The sequence below is a fragment of the Pyrus communis genome, chromosome 2, assembly GCF_963583255.1.
Source record: "Pyrus communis chromosome 2, drPyrComm1.1, whole genome shotgun sequence".
NCBI lineage: Eukaryota > Viridiplantae > Streptophyta > Magnoliopsida > Rosales > Rosaceae > Pyrus > Pyrus communis.
Genome location: NC_084804.1, coordinates 10072234 through 10095822, shown reverse-complemented (window position 1 = coordinate 10095822; position 23589 = coordinate 10072234). Strand labels below are relative to the sequence as shown.

Here is a 23589-nt window from a genome sequence, read left to right as displayed (position 1 = left end):
ATTGTGGAAAAACAGATAAACAGAAAGGCGTGGTAGAGAACGGGAGCTAATATTAAATTTTGCTTATAAGAACCTGAAAACACCACATATTGTTAGAAATAATAGCGTCAGTTATATCCAGAAAGACACAATATGAAACAAGACCGAAGATACATAGTATGCTTTTGTTCTGAAGTCTAAAATTTGCGAAATATCCACATGTTTCAACGCGTGATAAACCGTATATGCGATTTTGATAACATCCCTGGAAGCTGTTCTGAATTCTTTACTCTGCAAATTAGTTTACTGGCCTCTAAACTGACTGATCTGCCAAACCTGATAAAGAAGATTACAAAAATAACCAGAAGATTTGTAAGTTGCTTTTTCAATTCATAATTTCGTATCACAGAAGTATGGCCATGTTTTTATTTTTCTCTTCCCCTTCTCTGTATTCAAAACGTGATGTACATAGTTAGCATCGAACGTGTAGAGTGATGGATGGTGGGGGAAGCAAATGCGTTGGTCTAATATGTCCAAGCAACAAGGAAATATGTGGGAAATTGATCGGTGAAACTTTGGTTGCACAAAAGAAACTGTAAATGGTATCATGATATTACCTCATCGACTAAACAACTTTCAACTGGAACCAGAAATCAATCTGAGTTTTTAGAGATAACCTGCAATTAGAACCTCTGAAATCAGATTCAAAGCCATCTATAGTACAGTACAAGGAAATCAAGACACCACAGGTAGAGGATAAAGAAAAATGTGAGGGTACGTAGTTGATAAGTAAGACTGATGAACATGCACATTATAAGCTTACCTCTAGTATTAATGCTTTGGCATGCTCTTCCCACTCAGTAGCCCACCTCCCAGATGAAGCCATTTCCAATGCACCATTCCTGAGAACCTTCAAGGAATCACATGCATCTGGAAAACCCTTGAACAGCATCTGTACAGGTTATAAGAGATATTATCACGAAGACGGTGCACCAAACAGTAATCCAAAGTTTTGAGTCGTTGAAGTTAAGCAAATTACGTTAATATTGCAGTGGTTAGTCTACCATGCATATTAGTTTCATCTATTAACCACCATGGAATTCACAAAGAGACACCAAAATATATATGATTTGTATTCTTTTTTACTGCATTTCATGCATTTCAAGTTACATGAATTGCATATGAGGTTTGTTACGCAAGTATTAATTGTTACAGTCATTTTAAGTAGCAGTTGAAACATCCCAACAGAGAAACAAGCAAGCTGGCCAACTTACCAAAAGTTCATCCGCTAGTTCTGAAGACGATGAAAACAGAAGGCCGTTTTTCTCAACTTGCACTAGTTCCTTGATGCTTTGAAAAAAGATTACCATAACCAACGACATCAGATTTTAATGTACAGCATCCCCAAACGTCCATATATCATGTCATAATAAGTAAGATTCCTATCGCATAAAGCAAGTAATTAATAAAAACAAGAGTTTACCATGAGTAGGAAACAGCACAAACTGGCAGCCCACAGCCAAACATGTCCACAACCTACTGCCAAAAAATGTACAATAACGTAAAGTGAAAAGCAGTTAGAGAAAATTCATATTGTTGTAGATCTATTCTAGTGCAGTATTCAGTTTACCCCTTACCTTCATGGGAAGATCCAACCCTGATGAGGACGTATGCAAGCATACACCAAGATCCGCTGATCCTGCAAATGTAAATAAATATATAACACTGAATACTTTCGGAAGAGCATATAATGTGCAAGGAACAATGGGGACAAAGCACAAGCAATTGAAAATAAAAGACCTACCAAGAAGCAATGGATAGTCCTCAGCAGACAACCACATAGTACGAAATGCCACGCGTTTGAGGTGTAATCTGCTAATTTTTTCTTCATATTTTTGCTTTTCAGGCCCTTTACCTACACGAATTAAATCAGTATGCAAGTGCGTAAGATGACCCTGCTCTCTCTCTCTCATAACAGATATGCAAGGCTAAAAGGAACCTGACATCCTAGAACAAAGAAACAGTTATACTCACCAGTAATGACAAACAACAGCCTAGGGTATAAGTATTGCTTCCCACTATGAATATCCTTCCAAAGAACCTCTTCTTTAGTAGCATCTTCTTCATTTAAAATAGCAGCAACACGTCTGTCATACATGACAGCTGCTTCCAAGAGAATTTCAAAATCTTCGTCAGGAGTCCTGTAAAGAACCATTCAAAAAGACTAATAAAGAAGACAAATAAAAATTGAAAAATCAAATGTTTTAAACATGGGGTTTGTCTTTCATGTTACATCAAAGTATTCCACTGAATATTAGCTCACCAGCTTGTACTGCTAACTATGAGTGCCGGCCTGTGTGGCTTCGAAGTAACGTCAGTACCAACCAGAGTGGTAAATAGAGTATCATTTATGTCTGTATTCACTCCCCCTGATCCTGTTAGATATATGTTAACATATTGAAGGAACATTACTAATCAATGAAGGGCAGTCAAGAAGCAAATTAAAAATTTAAAGAAACTGATTATTATTACCCGTGCTAGTGCAATCGTGAACACCAAGTGGCTGCCTTAGATTTTTATCTAATCTGCAGAACAACTGCAGATAACTCACATGTTATACCAAATTCTTGAAACCAAAAAAAAGAATCAAAACAAGCTCAGAATTAGGCATTCAAACACCTTATGCTTTTCTTCAAGTGAAGCAGGTCGGAAAAACTCAGGAGGCTGATCATATAAAACTGTGGCTCTATCAATTTGGAAGACAACAGAAGACAAGTAAATATATATCACTTGATAATAAAGTTTTGTGAAATATTGAGCTGACCCTCTTACTTAATTCCCCAATTTTGAGCCAATTCATGTTGCATTGCCCTCGTTACACATAGGGAACCATCTGCCATCTTCCCGAAATACCTCTCAAACCTAATCAGGAAAGAGAAACTCAATCTACTGCAGCACCAAAAATATGCCCTCAAAGAAAAGTCTAAAAAAATTCAATAGCTACCAACGGTATATTGCCACAAATCGACTACTTCTTCCAAGAGACAATGCCAGTAAAGTATATCCAAAATTATGCCAGTCAACAATAAAGGCAGATTTCCTAAGCCAGCTTGCCCATTTTACAGCCATTAAGGTCGGAACAGAGGGTGGATTCTGCACAAGCAAAATGAATCACAGGATTTAGAGAAAGAAAGTTCACATTCAATTCACGTACTCTAAAATCTAAATACAAAATTCAGGAACCAACTGATATTTGTAGCCTAAAATTTGCAAATGGTTGGCACTTGGCAGCTAATTAATCAAATTTGAAAACTTTGTCATAGAAAAACAATTAAACACTGTCTAGTTTATCAAAGGCTTCTGCAACTTCCCAACTGGAGCAATGCAAGCTCACCTGAACTAGAAAAACATCGGGAGCAGGTATCTTAACGCAAAGAAACCAAAGAAGCATTAAAGACTGAGTAACTGCCTTGATCAAAAGCACGAAGGGTCTAAGTATGTTGGGCAGGCCACGCGTAAATGTCTGCCACTGCTGCTGCCAACCAGAATCACAAAAACTTTAATCTTGTGGACGACCAAAAAAATTCGATAGTAAGATACTGCGGTAAAAAGAAAATTGCACTTCAACAATAACTACCATTTTGTGTATGTGAATGGACTGATGTTCAAGTAGAGCGGAATGGGGTTCGGAACCTGTCCAAACATTCCAACTCAAATCCAAATCAGCATATGAAGTAACATTTAGATTCAAATTTGCTCAACAATGCACCTAATTCTACCATCAAAGCAAAAGATGTACCTCCATATGCAACAATATCTACCTCCAGAGACGCCTGAAACGCACATTCAATAGCAAAAATCACAAAAAAGGTCCAAAATTCTCACGAAAAAGAGCAATTCCGACTTCAAAACACATTTCAAAAGCACAAAATGGAAAATTAAGAATTGGGTTGTTGGTAAATCAGCTGTAGAAGTTCAGGCGGGGGCGCTTACCTGTCGGGCAAGCGAAAGAGCGTGATACTGCATACGGGGGCTCCGCCCAATATCGCCCAGCACCACCACGCACGCCCGCCCTCTCTTCCCTCCTGCAATCAGAAATCCCAAACTCCTCATAAATCTGCAAAGAAACGAGCTTTCGAGAAAAAAGAAAGAACAAAAAAGCTTGCCTTTGCCGGCCATGGTTCTCTGTTCCACTTGGATTCTGATCTCCGACGGAGAGAGTGGTGCCAACTGCCAAAGGTGCAGACTTGCAGTTGAAGTCATGAGGAAGACGGAGGGAGAGAGCGAGAGTTGTGGGATGTCAAGGCGGGCCGGTTAGCTGGGCTTAGTCGACCCAATTCGACCCAATTTCGCACGAGAAATAATAAAATGGGCCTAGCCTAACTGGGTTTTCTTTCTTTTGGATTTGAACCATAAGAATTCACACTCATCCGAGATGCTTACTGACTTGGAGTCACCACCCATCCTCTCAAGCCGCGAGCTTTCGCCATTGTTAGGGTTCTGAATTTGCTTGCTTTGATCAGGACAGTGGAGGTTCCAAGGTATTTTCTTCACATTTATTACATATTTTCATCTGGGTTTTGATAGTCTTGGTGTTTTGTGATTGGATTTTGTGCTTTTTTTTTTTGAATTGAAATGCTATATGGTGTTAATTGTGGTGCTTTTTTGTTAAATAGAAATGCTATATGCTGTTGATTGTGCTGCAAAATTGTTCAGTTGGGAATTAGAGTTTTCTCTGCTGCTATATAATGTTTAGAAGTTTATTGGATTATGTTGGTGAAGAAATGGATGCGTTATTAGTGTAAAAACTTAGCTTAGCTTAATTTCATGACTTTGGGTCGGAAGGTAGTTGAGGTACCATTAATTGGCAATTTGGGAAGTATCCAAGTTTTGTAAGCACCTGCAAGGTTTGGTAAACTTCCGACGGCGGGCATTTGTTCACATCCTCACGTGGTCTGTTAGAATCTAGATGAATACTCTATTCTCTTTGACTTCTTCAATTTGATTCTAAAGAAATTCATTGGTTCCATTCACTTTTTCTGGATCAATCTGATTTGTGCATTTCTTGTGTTTACTCTTCATTTCGTGTGTGTTTTGTGATGAAATCAGGTGAACACAGATATCGCTGACTCCAGCGCTGAACAGTATGGTAACTTGAGGAGAGCCCGTTCCCAGTGATTGCGTCGGGTTCTCTGGCTTTTGAAAAATTTCGAAGTACATTTCCAGACTTTACACTGATCTGTGGTGCTTCTTCCGTTGTGCTAAAATCGGAAAGCAGACTGAATTGTTTATCCACAAAAAGTTCAGGAAATTTAACAGAACCAACCATGCAAACCGCTTCATATCTTCATCCATTCTCTTATTTTTCTGACAGGTATCTAATTTTATGAATGTTCTCATCTCATTGTTTTTTTTTTTTTTTTTTTTTTTTTTTTTTTTTTTTTGTGAAGTTTCAATTTAAGTCTTGAAACATATTTCAGAAGAAGCCATTTAAAACCAGATGGGTGGAGTAAATCACAAACCTCATATTCAAGTGATCTTGTTAGGAGAGTTCTGATTACTAGAAGACCTCAGACGTGTAAGTTTCTCTTGCCTAAGCAACAAACCAGATTGTATGCAATTCCCAACACAGATGATGGCCACCCTTCTGCCTCTGTGTTAGAAGATTCAAATACAAATCATGCACCCAATTCGGAAGTGAAGACAGTGTTGCACAAATGGTCACCTCCCACGTATATGTGGAGGGGGTTTTCAGCTCTTATCCTGGCAGGACAGGTTATTTTGAGAACTTTGAAGGGCAAGGTGCACTGGGGAAATACACTTCAGCAATTAAGGAGAGTTGGGCCAGGTTCAGTCGGGGTCTGTCTCTTGACTTCAACATTTGTTGGCATGGCCTTTACAATCCAATTCGTTAGGGAATTTACTAGATTAGGGTTAAGCAGAGCCGTTGGTGGGGTTTTAGCACTGGCTTTCTCAAGGGAGTTGAGTCCTGTAATTACATCAATCGTGGTTGCTGGGCGTATTGGAAGCTCATTTGCAGCAGAGTTGGGAACAATGCAGGTTTCTGAGCAAACCGACACTCTGAGAGTTCTTGGGGCAGACCCGGTTGATTATCTTGTGACTCCGAGGGTGATTGCTACATGTATTGCTCTTCCGTTTCTGACTCTAATGTGTTTCTCGGTAGGGATGGCATCCAGCGCCCTCCTTTCCGATGGCATTTATGGTGTTAGCATCAACATTATATTGGATTCAGCTTGCAGAGCTCTCAAGCCGTGGGATATAATTAGTGCAATGATCAAGTCACAGGTTTTTGGTGCGATCATATCGATTGTGAGTTGTGCTTGGGGAGTGACCACTATGGGAGGAGCCAAGGGTGTCGGAGAGTCAACAACTTCGGCTGTGGTTATATCTCTTGTTGGGATCTTTATCGCAGATTTTGTACTTTCGTGTTGTTTCTTCCAGGGAGTTGGAGATTCGTTGAAGAGGCTCTAAGTGGTTGTTGATAAGCTAATGGAGAGGCCGAAACAGGAAACAAATCAAAGTATGTATACTTGGCTGCGTGGCGTTTTTGCACAATGGCAGGTCAGCTTGTAGTACTCCTTGATGGTTATTGAGGCATTTCTCTCCCCTCAATAAATCTAGCGAGCGACTGTTAACAACCTCAAAGCAGCGAGGCATATAGCGAGCCTGCTGGAGTTGAAATTTTTGTGAATTTTCCGTTAAATTAGCAAAACAGCGTTGTTTAACGAGGCTGTTGGAGATGCTCTTAGCTTTGCCTTTCGATTAAGACAATGACGAGTCCCAAGTTGTTGCAACTTGGGAATTAATCCAAATATCTAGGGGTGCAAGTGGAATGGAATTTCTGATTCCGCCATTGAAATTTCCAATTTCGACGCTAAAGTTATATCACGAAAATTTCTTTTTGTGACAATTACGACCTACCTAAACTAACCTTTGCACAAAAACACCAGCAAGGCTTAACGATTTCCCGTGACTTGCATGTGACAACTATTATTTTCTGTCACCTTATTACCTTAACGTTTTTTTCGTGCCAGATTGCTACCTGAATTTGTTTTTGCATCAAAACTACCTGATAAATCGTATCTAAGATTGTTTTGGTCAAAACTAAAAGAATCGACAATGAGGGTTTCGAAAATTATTCCCCAAAACTTGAATGTCGTTTACGGGTAAATTGGCACAAAAACAGGTTCAGGTGGTAAAGTCACACAACATAGTGGTCGTGTGACTATTTTTAACGAAAATTTCTACAATCTGGACACTATGTGGTATATGAGAATCATTTAACTGCAGCAAGGAGATTATGTCGTAATAGTTATATGACGATCGATATTTCCGTTTTATGGAAAAAAATATACAGTGAAAGGCAGCAGCAGTAGCCATGGAAATATTATCTCACCATCCAGTAATCAGTATCATTACAGAAAACGCAGAAATAATAAGGAATCCAAGAACAAAGGCAGGCTGTGGAACCGATCGCATCAACTCTCAGCTTGTAAAGGTTTATCCACCGCTATTCATTTGAATGTTTCTATAACCTCGGCTGATGGCGAGGGCGAGGAACGTCCCAGTCAGTCACAATGTGATCGCGGGTGATCTCTTTGAGCGAACGGCATCCACTTAAAGCCATGGTTAGCTCAAACTCTTCGCGCAGCATTTGGAGCACCTTTCTAATGCCAGCCTCTCCTTCAGCAGCGAGAGAGAACACCACAGGGCGCCCAATCTGCGAGAGAAGCAAGTCTCAGTATGTTTTGATAGACAGTATAATCTTTTCGTGGAGGGGGTGGGTGAGTATTATATGGATAGAATAAGTGCTTCTATATGGAAAAATCATGATCAAAACTTGACTTACAAATATGCCAGAGGCACCCAATGCTAATGCTTTGAAGACATCTGTTCCACGACGAACACCACCATCCAAGAAAACAGGAATGCGTCCTTGTGCAGCTTTAACAACCTAGGTGTCAAGACAGTGCCGCCATGTCAAAACATTATGAAAACTAGGATGGTATAGGTGCATGTTTACTTAACATTTAGGAGATGCACTACAAACAGCTAAAATCAAGTTTCTGTACCTCCTCTAGGGCCATGATAGTCGAAGGGACGTAATCAAGTTGGCGAGCTCCATGGTTGGACACAATAATCCCAGCTGCTCCAGCTTGTACTGCAATCCTTGCTGCATGATATGAGCGTAGAAGAGTTATACAAGCATTACAAACCCATCACAACGACGGAGAGAAAAGGAGCTCAAATACATACCATCTTCAGCAGTGAGAACACCCTTAACTAGGATAGGCAGCGAAGTGATTGTCTGAAGCCACTGCACATCCTGTTGAAATACCAGGGCAGATCATTAGATGCATATCAACTTTTTATTCAAAAATAAGGCATACATGCTGAGAAAACATCGCTTCCTCACAAACATCCAGCTGGATATTCCCAGCCAAAACACCTTCATTATTTTAAATTTGCATACTTTTCATCAAAGGATGGAAGAACCTACATTTGTACTTTTTGATTCGTTCCATTGAATGATCTAGAAATATTACACTTTTGTTGATATTCCATCCTTTTATTTTGTAGGACTCTTTTTAAACTTAAATGATGATGGCTAAATAACTTATGACACCAAGTTGTAAATTTTCCACATTATGAGCTTTGCTTAGAAGTTCATGTATCTCGACATTTGATCTTATCTGACATACCTTCCAGCTAAGAGAACGATCGATTTGACCAGCAACATACGAAGCAAGTCCAGAGTCAGCAGCCTGAAAGACCCCCACACCGCAAATTAAACATAAAAGACATTATTCTTAAAATTAGGACAGCACAGTTTCTACTCACTTCGTCCATCTTTCCGAGGTCCAAACCCTCAAAGTTCTTCAGTGTCAAAAACGGAGGCAAAGTAAATCTGAAAGATACCAAATAAAAGGTATTAACAAGATTAAACTTTTCCACATGTTAAGCTTACATCAAATGCCGAACTGAATTAGTCTTACTGAACCGATAAAAGTAAAAACACGCACACGCACACGCACATATACAAATCTTCACCAAATTTATCTATCTTACTAGGTTGATATGAATGTTTTGACCAGCTGATATTGCTATAACAGTTATAGACATGAAGTTGACCTGTTCTTGATGTCAGCTTCTCTGCGACCGAGCCTTGGGGTATCAACTGTAAGAGCAATAGCCTTGAACCCAGCCCTTTCAGCTCTTCTCACCAGCTGAGCAACCACATTCCTGTCCTTGTAGACCTTATAATAATGACCAGAAAAACATGGATCGCGTAAGGCAAGAAAACATTTACTCAAAAGTCATAACTCAAGAACAGGGACACTTGGGTGTCGTAACTAACGAATAGAAATGAAATTAGTATTTAAGCTTACATAGAGCTGGAAGAAACGGATTCCAGGTCCAGTTGAAGCAACCTCTTCAACACTTGAAGTAGCCCATGAAGATAAGGTCTGAAACAATCAACACGGGGTAGAAGTAAAGAACATAGACAGAACTTGTAATATAAGAGCAAACCAACATGTAAAAATCCCATAAATAAAATGAGTGTAGGTCAGCTACTGAAGACAATTGATCAAGGTCAACAACGGTACCATAATTGTTCCTGCTGATGATGCTGCCCTCGCAGTAGCATATTCACCTGCAAGAATTCGCATATCATCGTCAGATGGATACCATGGCTTCCTTGAAGAGTATTAGGTATGACACTGGATGCCATTTTACAATGGATCGAAAATCCGATGGTTGTTCGCAGTTTGTACAATTTTCTCACTGTTTTCTCAAAAAAAATTACACAGATTAAAAGTGTTCTCAAGCTCAGCACACTGTATTGGGGCTATCCATGTTGGAAGTATATTAATCATGCAACCCCACGGTGATTTATATGATCAAGGTAAATCTTATGTTGTCAACAACTTACATGGGGTAAAGATGATATTAATACACATGATACAGTACAATTCTAAACGCAATATCCAAATATCAGCGCAAGAGCAAGGAGAGATGGCTCATCATTCACCAGTTACGCTATGTTTTTCCCAAATGAAAAACTACTCAATCTTAATAACGTGAATCAATAGCATACCTTCAGGATGGGCCATTTTCTGCATGGCTGTTGGGGCAATCATGATGGGCATTGAGATCTTGAAGCCCAAAACAGTGGTGGTCATGTCTATGCGGCTCACATCAATGAGAATACGGGGTCGAAACCTATGTTTGATGACAACATGTTTGTTTGATGAGAACTCCCAAACTGATACTTTATGCAGAAAAAAGGGCACTGCTAGATAAATACTATCGAGTACTACTTTATAGTTTTTACTGAGTATCTCAAGGTAAAGATTGAATTCTCACAGAATTCTTGCGAAAGCATTTCTGTTTTCAGCAAGAGTCCACTGGTCCTCTGCTCCTGATGCATAGTAGTCATAGACCATCTTTGGCAACTTCTCCTTTGCGATGGCCTCATACTCGCTGACGTTGGTAATCTCCATTTTTCAAGTTGACTGTCGACGCTTCCCTGAAAAATATGTATTTAACATCAACATCATGCTAATGAGATCATATTCTGCATGCGGACACAGCTTGTTCTTCCCCTTTTCTCTTTTTCCAGGAAGTTGGAAACAAGAAAGTACTCAAATATCAGAGGAAGTTAAGACACACAAATTTGCATTAAGAAACAGCTCTTGCACTCGCGCTCGCGCTCGCACACACACATAAGACACTAAACTGAATCAAAATCATTGATCATATGCACTCAGGTTGTCAATAAAAGATAGGTTATGTCCCCATGTCAGCTAAAAATGTGGAAAAGTAAATCCCTTTGATATTCAATATGATCATGCATTAATGATCAAAACTAAACTACTTTCTTGCTTAAGGTAGATACTAGATTAAGAAGAATAATATTGGGATTACGAAGAATAAAAGTGGTATATATTAAAAGACTGAATCCACTGCAAACTACTGCGTCTCGAGTTTAAACCCTTCCCTCATCTTAAGTGTAACTTATAGTAGTAGTAACACTCGTAATAAAAATAAAAGACTAAACCCAATTCACTGGTAAGGAAAATACAACCAGGGCATGCTCAATTCCCCACTTTAATTGGTTCCAAAAGCGTAAAAAGCCATTACGAAGTGAGATTGCAAAACCCATTTAAAAAATTGCACCAAGTTACAATCTTTCTGTTTTGTGGGCAACAAGTTATAATCTTTCTAAGCAGTTTGAGAATACTAGTAAAAGAAAGAACACAGAATTGAAGAGGAGAGAGAAGCAGACCTGAAGTTTGAGTCCAAGACTACGCAACAAAGTGCATCAAGAGGAAGCAGTGCAAAATAGATATAGAACAGATAAACAAAGAGATTATTAGTGTGAGGTTGCATGCAGACAAACTGGGTGGGGCTCATATATTCTTGAGAGAGAGAGAGAGAGAGAGAGAGAGAGAGAGAGAGAGAGAAAGGGAATGGATGAGCATTTGGAGGTGGGAAATTGAAACCAAATCGGATGAGGGGAAGAGAGAGGTTGTCATCCACAGAACCCTTGTGTTCACAGTTCTCCTGTTGCATTATGATTTTCTGAACCCCAAAAAATGAAATTTGGATAATAAAGATTTGTCCTTTTAATTGAAAAATACACAATTTAAGGACAAGTGACAAATTGCCGTCCTTTTTTTCTTTCTTCTGTGTTGTCATGCTAGATGTTTGACGTCTACTTCCAGCCAAAGATGATTGGTTACTGGTTGAGTCTAAGAAGACTGGAATGCAACTGCAGTCGGGTCGTCTTTTAATTGGGTATGGGCGGAGAACCAGAGGTCCAGCACAAAGTATGATTGAACTTGAGAAGTAATATGGGCCTAGCAACCCACCTCATCCCCTCTCAAGGCTTCGTTAAATTTCACACTTTCAAGTTAAGTTTTTATTTGCAAGTTAAAAGTTTTAAAGTTAAGTTTTTTGGTAAATTACATTTTATCCCTTTATGTTTGAGGTCGATTTTAATTCTTTACAACATCTTTAAAATATTTCAATTTTATACATTTACTTATCATTTTATTTCAATTTCATACATCAGTTAGAAAATCTGTTAAGTAAACCGTTAAGTGATGACATGGCAAATATAGGGTCCCCATTTGTGCTGACGTGGCTGCCACATTTATGTCATGTGGCTAAAAACTTAATAAAAATTTTAAAATAATTATTTAAAGAAAAGTTAATATAAAAATTTAGAAAAAATTTAAAAATAAAAAAAAGGTAAAATGAGATAGAGTTAATAACAACAAACGATTGTAATTTTCGACAAAAAGAAAAGTAAAATGATTGTAATAAATAATTTTAATTCCTATTAGTCTTAGTGAGTATATATTAAAACCATTGATTGATGATGTGGTAGGGAAACTCATCGTTACCGTGAAAAGTTGTCATTTGGCACTATTTTTCAAATTTGAAAGTCAATACCATTTCCAACATTTGTGGATTTAGCACTGCACCGTCAAAGGCTCAAAGCTGCTTTCTTTGCGCTCCAAAACACGCAGAAAACTGCAATCCCTCGTATGTTTTGTTATTTTTCACTTGGTTTTATGGATTTTTGCTTCAATCATAGCGTCAGTGATGCGTGCTCACCAGGTGTTTGTAGAAATGCCCAACAGAAGTATAAAGAGATAGAGAAAGAGTGTGTCTGCTGTTTGGTTTTACGCTATTACTGTTGTTATGTATTATCTACTTCTTCTTCTTACTATAACAAGCATTGATCTGCAGTTTGCCACTCTGTTATTGGAATCTGCTCCACACTTTGCCTCTATGGGGAGCAGCAACAGCTTGGGGATTCATTCTTGGTCTATCTTAGCGCCTCAGCGGGTAATTCTTCAGCAAAAATCCATACCAAAGTCCCATTCTTTGTCCCCAACTGTCACCGTTTCTAGCATTGCCACCAACAAGACCTGCTCTGAGAGGTACCCAATACCAAGAGGTTGCTTGGGATTCACTGCATTCACCAGAAAGGTAAATAAGACCATAAGAGGATGTGCTGCCAGCCCATTTGTTGTTGCCAATGATGAAAAGTATGGAAACAAGCAGATTATCAGTATTACCCCACGCCTCTACGACTACATCCTTGCCAATGTTCGAGAGCCAGAGGTATAAATGAACCCAATTTCGATTTCATTTCACTTTATTCGGCACCTTAGTATTTTTTATTTTTTTTAGCTCTTTTACATCTGCATTTTCTGTATGGGTTATCTTGATCAAGATTGCATTTCAGGTTCTACAACAACTTAGGGAGGAGACTGCCTCTATGCGTGGTAGTCAGATGCAGGTACTTGCTACTGTTACTCATTCCTTTTTATGTAACATGGACATTGATAAGATATAGGTGAAGGAAAATGCTGGTTTTCAAGGTAGCTAGCCAGGACCCTCTTGAAAACAATTGAAACTTTTAATTGACAACCAAAGTTAACTGCCTTCGACTGTCTGATGTCTTCATACTTCTTTACATTGCAACAAAATTTGACAGTGTGGTGCTCTCTGGATAGGTGTCTCCTGATCAGGCTCAACTGCTTGCAATGCTTGTGCAGATTCATGGGGCTGAAAAGTGTATTGAAGTTGGCGTTTATACCGTATGTATCCCTTCTCATCCTAACTTAACTGTATTGCTCACTTAACAGGCTTCCTGCTACTTTGTTCTAAATTTCTAATCGCACATTCCCTTTTGGGTATATTATAGTAATTTATACCAATGTCTCCTGAGGCATGTGTCTCACTTTGGTCTTCGACATTCAATTTGACTCCCATTGCCCCTTGAACTTCATTCGATGTACTAAAGTGGCCCTTTCCTTTGGATCTTTTATACTTTTGATAAATATTGGTCATACACCAATCACATTACTATTTTTTCAAAGATATAATCATCAGTTGAACTTGAAACCCAATATATTCACTGAAAGACACAAAGTCAAAAAAGTATAAAAAGCAGATGCGTTTGGTGAAATGTAATTAACATAGACATTCCTTGACTACTCCCTCTGTTTCCCTCATTTTCTTCTCTTTTCCTGTTTCGTAGTCTTTGTTACTGGGAGAGCAAGAAGAGACAAGAATAGCTCTCACGTTCATGTGATGAACTAGCCACATCTGATATAATGGTTACTGTTTAATTCAGGGATATTCATCATTGGCTATTGCACTGGCTCTTCCAGAATGTGGTAGGTTAGTAGCCTGCGAAAGAGATTACAGAAGTCTCGAGGTAGCAAAAAAGTATTATGATCAAGCCAACATTTCCCACAAGGTAGTATGTCTTCCACTCACCAGTATTGTCAATGAACTGTATAGGAATATAACCCCACAATTATGTCGAACTGTTTTTCCTTATACTTCATTTGACACAACACTGAAAAGGCTAATTTGGTATTAGGTGCATGTTAAATATGGACTTGCAGCAGATTCCTTGAGATCATTGATTCTGAATGGTGAAGCATGTAGGTAATATAATGAGCAATGTTGAGAAGCACGATGCATATAATTGTGTCTTCTGAGCGTTTTGAAGAAAGTTTGTGGTTCTGATTTGGTGAAATTTTTGGAGAAGAATTAAATAATAATTCTCTTCTTGTCGTCATGCTGTTGCATTTCATATTGTTCTTCTTGAATTATTGGCTCGACGTGTTTCCTCTTTGAATCCCCAAATGTAACCTTTGTTTTTTTTTTTTGTTATCCCTTCAATGTTTTTTGTTTACTCTCTTTCTTTGAAAAAATGTGCTTAATGCATCAATCATTTTAGCTCACTTTTAGTCATAAGGCACCATAATTACTGTAGTAACAATTTTCACATGTTTACTCTGCCATGCAGCTACGATTTCGCATTTGTTGACGCTGACAAGAAGATGTACAAGGAATACTTTGAATTGTTACTACAACTTGTAAGACCGAAATAATTTCTTTTAAGATTCAAACTCGTTGAATTTCTCTCCTTTTCTCCTTTATCATTTGGTTTCTTTGAGCAATGAGCAGTTTGCATGTTGGCTTGGTCTCTCGTTTCAGGTGAGTGTTGGGGGTCTAATTGTGTTTGATAATGTCCTCTGGCACGGAAAAGTTGCTGACCCTGAGGTGAATCGATAAACATGTTTTATTAACTCCTTCGCCTAAAATGAACTATGCTGAATGTTATCTTTTCCCAGCAGGTAAACGATGCCAAGACTGTCAGCATCAGAAATTTCAATACAAGTATAATGGAGGACAAGCGTGTAAGCATTTGTATGGTAAGTTCTATCACTTGCATCTTCATTCGTAAGAAAGTTCAGAGATCTTTTGTTTGTTGTTCGATAACCCTAAATCTTTCGGAGTGTCAGGTACCCATTGGAGATGGCATGACAATCTGCCGAAAAAGGTGACCTTGTAACAAAAAGTTGATGCAGTTCTAGACTTAAGCGACCAATGCCATACATAAATTAGTGTGTGCAGAAGTTTAGCAACAAGGAAAGCGCATGTTCAGTGTTTTCAAGAAAAGTAAATCGAGGGAAGACGGCTACCATGGCATGTGGTTGAAACTGAGGATGGAAGTTCTTACTTCAACAGGTTAGGCCTTTAGCTCAAGGCCAAACATTCCGAAAGCAGGAAATTTCGGTGTTTGGGAGCGGCAGAAGAGAAGGGATTTCTAGCCATTTGATGCATTACAACATGCCATTGTATCTTGTTTGGTAAGGGGTGTTCATGAATCGTATTGGATAATGTATGCACATAATGAGAAGATAAAGTCATGTATTGTATACCAGTTTAAGAAAAGGCGGGATTGTTTCTAGATTTGGATTGGATAGGATATCTGATAAAATTTAAGGTATGTTGAAGGGGGGGATTGTTTCTAGAATTGGATTGGATAGGATATCTGATAAAATTCAAGGTATGTTGAAGGCAGAATTGTTTCTAGAATTGGATTGCATTGGATATCTAATAAAATTTAAGGTATGTTGAAGGCGGAAATATCTGATAAAATTCAAGGTATGTTGAAGGCGGAATTGTTTCTAGAATTGGATTGCATTGGATATCTAATAAAATTTAAGGTATGTTGAAGGTAGAAATATCTGATAAAATTCAAGGTATGTTGAAGGGGGATTGTTTCTGGAATTGGATTGGATAGGATATATGATAAAATTCAAGATATGTTGAAGGCAGAATTGTTTCTAGAATTGGACTGCATTGGATATCTAATAAAATTTAAGGTATGTTGAAGGCAGAAATATTTGATAAAAATTAAGGATGTTGAAGAGAGGAGGGGGGGGGGGGGGGATTGTTTCTAGAATTGGATTGGAATCGGATAAAATTCAAGGTATGTTGAAGGCGGAATCGTTTCTAGAAATCTGATAAAATTCAAGGTATGTTGAAGGGGGGATTGTTTCTAGAATTGGATTGGATATGATATATGATAAAATTCAAGGTATGTTGAACGCGGAATTGTTTCTAGAATTGGATTGCATTGGATATCTAATAAAATTTAAGGTATGTTGAAGGCGGAAATATCTGATAAAATTCAAGGTATGTTGAGGGCGGGATTGTTTCTAGAATTGCATTGGATATTTAATAAAATTTAAGGTGTGTTGAAGGCGAAATTATGTCTCGAATTAAATTGAATTAGAATATTTGATAAAATTCAAGGTGTGTTCAAGGGATCAGAGTTTAATTCCCTTATAATCCTACCGCGTTTTGTGGGGTTTGAGAAATAAGTTTTCTTAGCGAGTTGTTCACTTTTAAGCTTGCCAAAATTTCTTCATGTCTTCCTACCACGTACATACATTAAATATAGCAAGTTTTCCAATTTAATCTTGAATACCAAATAAGCCTTTAATTTGTGTTCTATGTATCAGATTACAATTTTAATGTAAACGTCACTACCACAAACAAATACAGAGATGTGTGCCGATTAGGTACGTTGCTCTAATAACCAATAAATTTAATTTGCATACACAAACGACAAGTGTAAACGCCTGAACAACTACTACATGCACGAAACTACAAAACATATGATAAGTCGTTGATTTATGATCATTATTGGGACACATGTTAAGAATCAATTAAAATAACGGATTCTAATGACACATGGTAAGTCACTAAAACAAACAAATATAGAGATGCTTGTCAATCAGGTATATTGCACTAGTGACCAAGAAATTGAATTTGCATACACACAACGACAAGTGTAAACCCCTAAACAACAATTATATGCATGGAACTACAAATGCATGATAAGTCGCTAACTTAAGATCGTTATCAGATCACCAATTACGAATTCGTTTAAATAACGGATTTAACACCACATAGTTTAATCAAGTTAACGAGTATGAGATGAAAACTGTGTTGACCCAACAAACACGACCAGTTGACGAGTGTACTGCGAATTCGATTCGACCCACTGTCGTACAAAATAACAAACGTACACATCCATTGCAAAAAGCAAAGAAGATCTTGTTTGGTACTCATTCCTCTAATGAAAAGTTAGAAGCCAAAAATAATCGAGAAAAATATAGAGGTGATACATGAATTTTTAGGTGAAAAAAACAAAATTATCCTCGAGGCACACTGAAACTCTTACGAGCAAGCAGCGAACAATCACGATTCAATCAAGGTTAAAAGTGATCAAAATATGTATTTATTCAAAACTTATTTCATCAATCCTTATCGAATCCTTTGTGGTAACCTTCAATTATTTATTCAAAATATGATTAATTACCTAAATTAATTGATTAATTTCCAAATTAATTAATTAATTAATTTTCTAATTGATTGCAAGATATTATGTCAAAATAATATCATGCAATTACATCCAAAAACCAACGTAAATGGCCGGATCCCTTTTATCCAAATAGGGACCAACCATACTACTATAAATAATTCCCATTTCTCCCAATCCTCCTTCCAAAATTATCTAAATACTTACTCTTTCAAATTTTGGCATCAAAGGTCGGCCAAAGCACGCAAGCAAGGCTCTTGCCCTTGACTTTAGATATTAATTGTTTTGCAGTACATTTTCGTTCAAGAAGAACACGGCGGATTTCCATCCGCACTCAGCAAACATTCATTCGGATTGCAAAAATTTCCAACTCACTGAACTCTCTCAGCTGTAGTTAATCACCCTTCAGATCACCAATTCGCTAAAGCACTTTTGCAAAACGTAATTACAAGACAGTTTTTTTTGCTATTCGCAAACGCTATTTTCACCGCGAAGTAGGAGTACTCCGTCTGCAATCTCTTGGGTCGTCATCAATGGCGGATCGGCTGCGTAGTTTCTTTAAGGGCGAGGTCCTCACTTACGCCTATCTTCTTCTCTACATCGCGCTCTCCAGCGGCCAGATCTTCTTCAACAAGGTTGGTACGCACATTGCTTTTCATCTGTTAGCATTCGTCCAACATTTGGTCTTTTCGTTTGTTTGGTAAGTGGGAAATTTTTGGGGTGAATTTTCTGGGATGTGAAAATTGGAGAAAACCCAATTCGAGTTTGACCAGTCACAAGCGTATGGTGTGGTTTGAGATTGGTTTTTGGTGTTTTGGAAACCCATTTAGTGTGATTAGTAGTAGCATTGTGAGTGTGAATGAAAGATAAATTGCATGATTCTATTGATTTGGAAATTAAATTAGGTTACTTTTTGTTGAGAGTGTATGGATTTGGTACTGATGGATGATTTTGTTGGCTGTGCCTTTCCATTGAAAGATATGAAAGGAAACGAAAAGAAGCAGCTTTTCGAAGAAGCATTCTAATAAACTAGCTCGTACTCCCTAATTGCTTTTCCAGTAGCAGTTGTTGTGGGCTTTTGTTCTCTAAAGCATTGCTGTGCATTAACAAATGGAGATAGAGAGACCCAAAAAGGTTGAGGAGGTGCTTTAAAATTTGCAATTGGCAAGAATTTACACAAAAAGTTCACATCTTGTTTCGTGACCCTGCTTAATGTTTTGAAAGTATGGATATGGCGAAGACATGCATCTTAGGACCTTAGACTTAGCATGAATTGTATTGAGATCTAGAGAGAGATACATACATAGTTTACAATACCCTGTGTTCGGGTATTTGATATGGTATTAGTTTCTCAAGAAAATCCCTGTGTTCGGGTATTTGATATGGTATTAGTTTCTCAAGAAAATCAATGGTTTTTACTTGCTTTCCCTCATCCTCTTTGAATCTGATTGAGGGCTGTAGATGATTGTTAAATTAAAGCAAGGGAAGTCAATTACAGCTTTGGAGGTCTCATTCTGGTAATGTCGATGAGATAGTTTTTATTTTTTATTTTTTATTTTTTTAGGGAGGGGGCGGCTGGGCGGCTATATCTAACTCTACAGGAATTTGTTAGCAAATACTTTGTATTGAAACAAAAGAATGATAGAAAATTTTGATATGGGTCTACAGTGAAGAAATATAGCATCCTCTACATGTTGTGTTAATGCTCACCATGTCAGCATTTGTTTAATTTGATAACTCCTTGTTACTTAATGTTGATTTTTGGGTCTCTACTTTGAAATTTTACTCTCATTCTTATGAAATAAGTAATTGAATTGTTATGTTTTAGCGGAGATACATTCTTGTGAGAGGCTTAGATGATTTACATAATCTTTAAATTGTGGAATGCAGTGGGTTTTGTCGTCCAAGGAAATAAACTTCCCTTATCCTCTTGGATTGACTCTACTTCACATGGTCTTCTCCTCTGTCTTGTGCTTTTTACTCACGAAAGTTTTTAAGGTATACAGGTAACTAAATGTTGTGATAATCATTAAAACTGAATTTTCCATTGGTTCTCTTAAACTTATTTTTTTATTCTATTATTTTACAGATTTTGAAGGTTGAGGAAGGAATGACTGTAGAAATGTAAGTAAGGAGCCTGAAAGATGGTATCTGTCGAATTTTACTCATTTTTGTGGAATTAAAGATGAATTTATGAATCTCCTTTGTGGCGATCAAATAATTAGGGATTTATGTTCGGATCATAGCTTGATGGTGCCAATGAGCTATTTTCATTGTTCAGAAGCATAAAGATAGTGCTAGTGACTCAAGCTCAATGATATTTGTTTTGGCTCTTAATTAAACTGACTCCAGCTATCTTATGAAGATTAAATATACTAGGAAAGTAAAACACACTAAGCTGTTGGTGTTTTAAAACCAACAAGTTGGACTGCAATATTGGCTTGCTAGTTGCTACCCATATGCATTTCCCTCCACGGTTGAAGCATGTGGAGTTGTTGATCCTATTGCTGACTTTAATTACTTGAACTTTTTTTCCTAAAAAATGAAAGAAAAGTACTTGAACAATTTTCTTGCTGGTACTTAACACTAAGATCATTTATCCTCTGACTAAAGTAACTGTGTCAATCGTTTATGTCATCTCATGTTTGTCTACTTTTTTACTGATTTCCCACTCAGAATCTAATGAAGTTTTAGTTATACAGATACGTGACATCGGTAATACCAATAGGTGCAATGTTTGCAATGACTCTTTGGCTGGGAAATACTGCCTACATGTATATTTCTGTTGCATTTGCACAAATGTTGAAAGCAATCAGTAAGTTTTCACTACTTTTTAGTTTTTTTGATCCACTGTAAAGCCTCTGGGCATACGGAGCAATGTCTTCTGTGCTATTTGATGGTTGGCCCTTTGGCTGTATGTTTGTTCAGCTATCAGAAAGTAGGTTGGTCAGCAGGTCTGGCGATTGTATAACCATCCATCATGATTAGGAATTCTCTATCCGAGTCTCTGATTTCTTAAACAATATATGCATGCAGTGCCAGTAGCTGTTTTCATTCTTGGAGTAGCAGCAGGACTTGAGGTAATGAGCGGCAGAATGCTGTTGATCATGTCAGTGATAAGTTTTGGTGTTCTTGTGGCTTCTTACGGTGAAATAAATATCAGCTGGATTGGAGTAGTTTATCAGATGGGAGGAGTTGTTGGGGAAGCTTTAAGACTTATTTTTATGGAGATTTTTGTTAAAAGGAAGGGTCTCAAATTAAACCCAATATCTCTCATGTACTATGTTAGCCCGTGCAGGTACGCATTTCTACTTTTAAAATTCCTCAAGCTTTTCCTTTCTACTTATAAAATTTTGTACACCTGTGTGATTTGATATTGAATTTATATGCAGTGCTGTTTGCCTATTCATTCCATGGATCTTTTTGGAGAAATCAAAGATGGAAGAAAATAGCTCATGGAACTTTCCCCTGCTTGTGCTAACACTCAACTCTCTGTGTACTTTTGCCCTCAACTTATCAGTTTTCCTTGTGATCACTCATACAAGTGCCTTGACCATTCGCGTTGCGGGAGTTGTCAAGGATTGGGTGGTTGTCTTATTGTCTGCCATTATTTTTGCTGATACAAAGCTCACTCCTATAAATCTGGTCGGTTATGCCATTGGTAAGTATCTGACCTTGTCTCTTTCAAAGACCTCTTGTTTATTTTCTGAAATCATTATTTGTCACGGTGATGGTTTTTGAGTTCTACATATTTCTGATTTTAATATATACTGACTGATTTTAATATATACTGCCAGGTTATATGTAGTTTGTGAAGTTATGGTAACCCAGAGGTCTCTGAGTTGATACTAGATTCCGATTGGTAGTGTACAATTCTGAGTTTAGTTTTTGGGTGTTCATTGATATCTGATTGGGGTTGTTTTAGACAACAACACAGTGTTGTATCTTTTCCCCTTTTGAAGGGTAACGCGGAAATACCATGATATATTTTAAGAGTAATGTCGAGATGTTTAAATGCATAGTTTTGACTGACAAACAACATAACGTATTAAATATTATCTACAAACCAATACACATGATAATGATACATTAGTTTTTATGCAGCCATAGCCGGTGTAGCGGCATATAATAATCACAAGTTAAGAAAGGAAGTCTCTAAAAGCAACACTGATGAACCTGAAAGTTCTCAACCTATACTAACAGCTGCACCATCAAATTCCGACAAGTAGAGATGTCACAGAAGCATTCAGCTAGTTATTTTTGAGGTATGTACATTTAGCAAAATGTTTCTTCCAGAATCTATTAATTATCTTCTTGGGTTTTCCAACTGCCCCAGAAATTGATGAATTGTGTGGTACTGCAGTGGCCGTTGCAATTTACATATAGCTGGATGGAACTCTATGCATAGTTTGAGATTACGGTTTGTTGAAGCCACGGTGGTTAAGTGCTTCCCTGTTTGTTATCATCGTTGCAGTTGCTCCTGTGGCGGTGTAAATTTTGTGACGGTTTGAAGCAGAACTGCGATTCAAAGTATAAAGATGAGAAATTCACACAATTAACATCATCACAGTGCTAGGCATTTACTGTGGGCATTTCAAAAGTTGATGTACTTGTGCTAATCATAGATGATTTGTTTGCAAAGCAAGTGCCATTGTCACTGTCATAGAAACTCTTTGTTCATAAATTTCCTGATAATTCTTTATAGCTCACATTTGTATCACAGCACGGGCATACACGATGCTAACTCTCTGTACAAGGATTTATACTTTGAACCTCGACTTTTTCCATGGTAAATTACGTTCAGAGAAGTTTGTACCTCCTCCCTCTCTGCCGCTTAAATGGAGAAATTCTGCGAGGGAAGAATCTCTCCCGTAAATGGCAGCAACCAAGTTGTTGCCCCTGTAGAACGAGTCTCTTTGGGCGGAGAAAAAAAATTTGATTGATATCCAGATTAAACTCCTCCACTGATATTTTTACGTACCAAATTGTTATGGGCTTTGTTTTTTTTTTTTTTTTCCCCGTTCTCAACACAAGTCGTGCACAATTGTGAAACGGTGCATGATCAAATTATTTACTGTTGGGTTTCTGAGACGTAACACACGCACCAAAAACACGGCACTAGGATGCTGGCACGTGATATAATAATTTCCCGTTTGCAACTTGCTAATATTGTCTCTAAATTGTGTACTCATGAAATGACGTTGTTGAAGGATTGGTCTTTAATTAGGAGGTACTTGACGTATGCAAATTAGATCAGTTGGCTAAGGTAATGTGTCAGCACCCTTGCATCCGATGTGATTCCTCTTCTTTAAATGCAAGTTTGAATCTTTTATTGTGTAAATCTGAGTAGTTTAGAATCGTTCGATAAAGTTGAAAAAAAAAAGATTATATTTAATGGGCTTAGTACGAATAAGAACCCTAATTAACCAACCCAACAAGGCCCATAGCCCGCCTTTTACAACATCCGACTGAAGAGATCCTAAAGAGGGAAGACCAAATAATAAAGAGGGAAAATCAGGGGATTTTTGGGGTTTGGAAGGTAAAGGGCTTTTCCTGCTTCGTCTCCTTCTTCTTCTTCACATCTCTCCCTCTCTCGCATGTCTCTGCCCGTACCCGCCTTCGTCCCTCTCTCCCACTCTTTCCTTATTTAACCCTTTTAAAAAAAATTTTAAAAAATTAATATTATAATTCTGTATTTTTTTTCCTCTCTTATTTATTTATTTATTTATATTTAATTCGAATTTTTCCGTGGGAAGAAATAGGCGGTATTGGAGGCGGGAAGAGATATGCGATTGGGGTGGTGGTGGTGCAGCATCATCATCGGAAGGGCGGCGTCGTGCGATGGTCGTCGTCGACGTTGATGGGCCTGCAATTCC

The 23589-nt window shown here is 37.9% G+C and overlaps 5 protein-coding genes and 1 pseudogene across 10 annotated transcripts; 4 read left to right on the top strand and 2 right to left on the bottom strand.

Moving 5' to 3' along the window:
* Window positions 1–30: 30 nt before the first annotated feature.
* On the bottom strand, window positions 31–4350 carry LOC137725837 (UDP-glycosyltransferase TURAN-like). 4 transcript variants are annotated; one of them, XM_068464640.1, is made up of 18 exons: window positions 4146–4350; window positions 3973–4064; window positions 3779–3812; window positions 3617–3672; window positions 3374–3514; window positions 2984–3132; window positions 2812–2901; window positions 2659–2725; window positions 2512–2575; window positions 2303–2414; window positions 2014–2180; window positions 1784–1894; window positions 1617–1678; window positions 1463–1515; window positions 1254–1329; window positions 803–931; window positions 597–656; window positions 31–315 (listed from the first exon to the last, which is right to left on the bottom strand). In XM_068464640.1, the coding sequence occupies exons 1-17, from the start codon at window positions 4240–4242 to the stop codon at window positions 633–635; spliced, it is 1524 nt and encodes a 507-aa protein (XP_068320741.1). In that variant the 5' UTR covers window positions 4243–4350; the 3' UTR covers window positions 31–315; window positions 597–632. The 4 variants fall into 4 exon arrangements, with proteins under 4 accessions (XP_068320741.1, XP_068320742.1, XP_068320743.1 ...); XM_068464641.1 differs by having other exon boundaries at window positions 31–306; XM_068464642.1 differs by having other exon boundaries at window positions 3374–3511.
* Window positions 4351–4398: 48 nt separating this feature from the next.
* Window positions 4399–6952, top strand: LOC137725839 (protein TRIGALACTOSYLDIACYLGLYCEROL 1, chloroplastic-like). The gene is made up of 3 exons (XM_068464644.1): window positions 4399–4520; window positions 5089–5353; window positions 5460–6952. Exons 2-3 carry the CDS (start codon window positions 5307–5309, stop codon window positions 6469–6471), a joined length of 1059 nt encoding a protein of 352 aa, XP_068320745.1. The 5' UTR covers window positions 4399–4520; window positions 5089–5306; the 3' UTR covers window positions 6472–6952.
* Window positions 6953–7298: 346 nt separating this feature from the next.
* On the bottom strand, window positions 7299–11573 carry LOC137724474 (glycolate oxidase 1). Of its 2 annotated transcripts, none has more exons than XM_068463215.1 (12): window positions 11291–11573; window positions 10365–10531; window positions 10100–10224; window positions 9609–9655; window positions 9390–9467; window positions 9133–9257; window positions 8842–8908; window positions 8703–8765; window positions 8257–8326; window positions 8073–8173; window positions 7850–7954; window positions 7299–7720 (listed from the first exon to the last, which is right to left on the bottom strand). In XM_068463215.1, exons 2-12 carry the CDS (start codon window positions 10478–10480, stop codon window positions 7529–7531), a joined length of 1089 nt encoding a protein of 362 aa, XP_068319316.1. In that variant the 5' UTR covers window positions 10481–10531; window positions 11291–11573; the 3' UTR covers window positions 7299–7528. The 2 variants fall into 2 exon arrangements, with proteins under 2 accessions (XP_068319316.1, XP_068319315.1); XM_068463214.1 differs by having other exon boundaries at window positions 10369–10531; window positions 11291–11567.
* An 823-nt stretch (window positions 11574–12396) lies between these two features.
* On the top strand, window positions 12397–16018 carry LOC137726810 (tricin synthase 1-like). Of its 2 annotated transcripts, none has more exons than XM_068465772.1 (10): window positions 12397–12555; window positions 12763–13140; window positions 13265–13318; window positions 13536–13619; window positions 14159–14284; window positions 14411–14478; window positions 14843–14912; window positions 15034–15099; window positions 15171–15251; window positions 15342–16018. In XM_068465772.1, exons 2-10 carry the CDS (start codon window positions 12805–12807, stop codon window positions 15381–15383), a joined length of 927 nt encoding a protein of 308 aa, XP_068321873.1. In that variant the 5' UTR covers window positions 12397–12555; window positions 12763–12804; the 3' UTR covers window positions 15384–16018. The 2 variants fall into 2 exon arrangements, with proteins under 2 accessions (XP_068321873.1, XP_068321874.1); XM_068465773.1 differs by having other exon boundaries at window positions 15174–15251; window positions 15342–16017.
* A 1907-nt stretch (window positions 16019–17925) lies between these two features.
* On the top strand, window positions 17926–22417 carry LOC137726337 (probable sugar phosphate/phosphate translocator At3g14410). Its single transcript, XM_068465252.1, has 8 exons — window positions 17926–18348; window positions 19604–19711; window positions 19803–19837; window positions 20416–20528; window positions 20750–21011; window positions 21106–21374; window positions 21818–21978; window positions 22077–22417. Exons 1-7 carry the CDS (start codon window positions 18247–18249, stop codon window positions 21940–21942), a joined length of 1014 nt encoding a protein of 337 aa, XP_068321353.1. The 5' UTR covers window positions 17926–18246; the 3' UTR covers window positions 21943–21978; window positions 22077–22417.
* A 134-nt stretch (window positions 22418–22551) lies between these two features.
* Window positions 22552–23589, top strand: part of LOC137724719 (ubiquitin carboxyl-terminal hydrolase 25-like) — a 13398-nt pseudogene continuing 12360 nt past the window's right edge.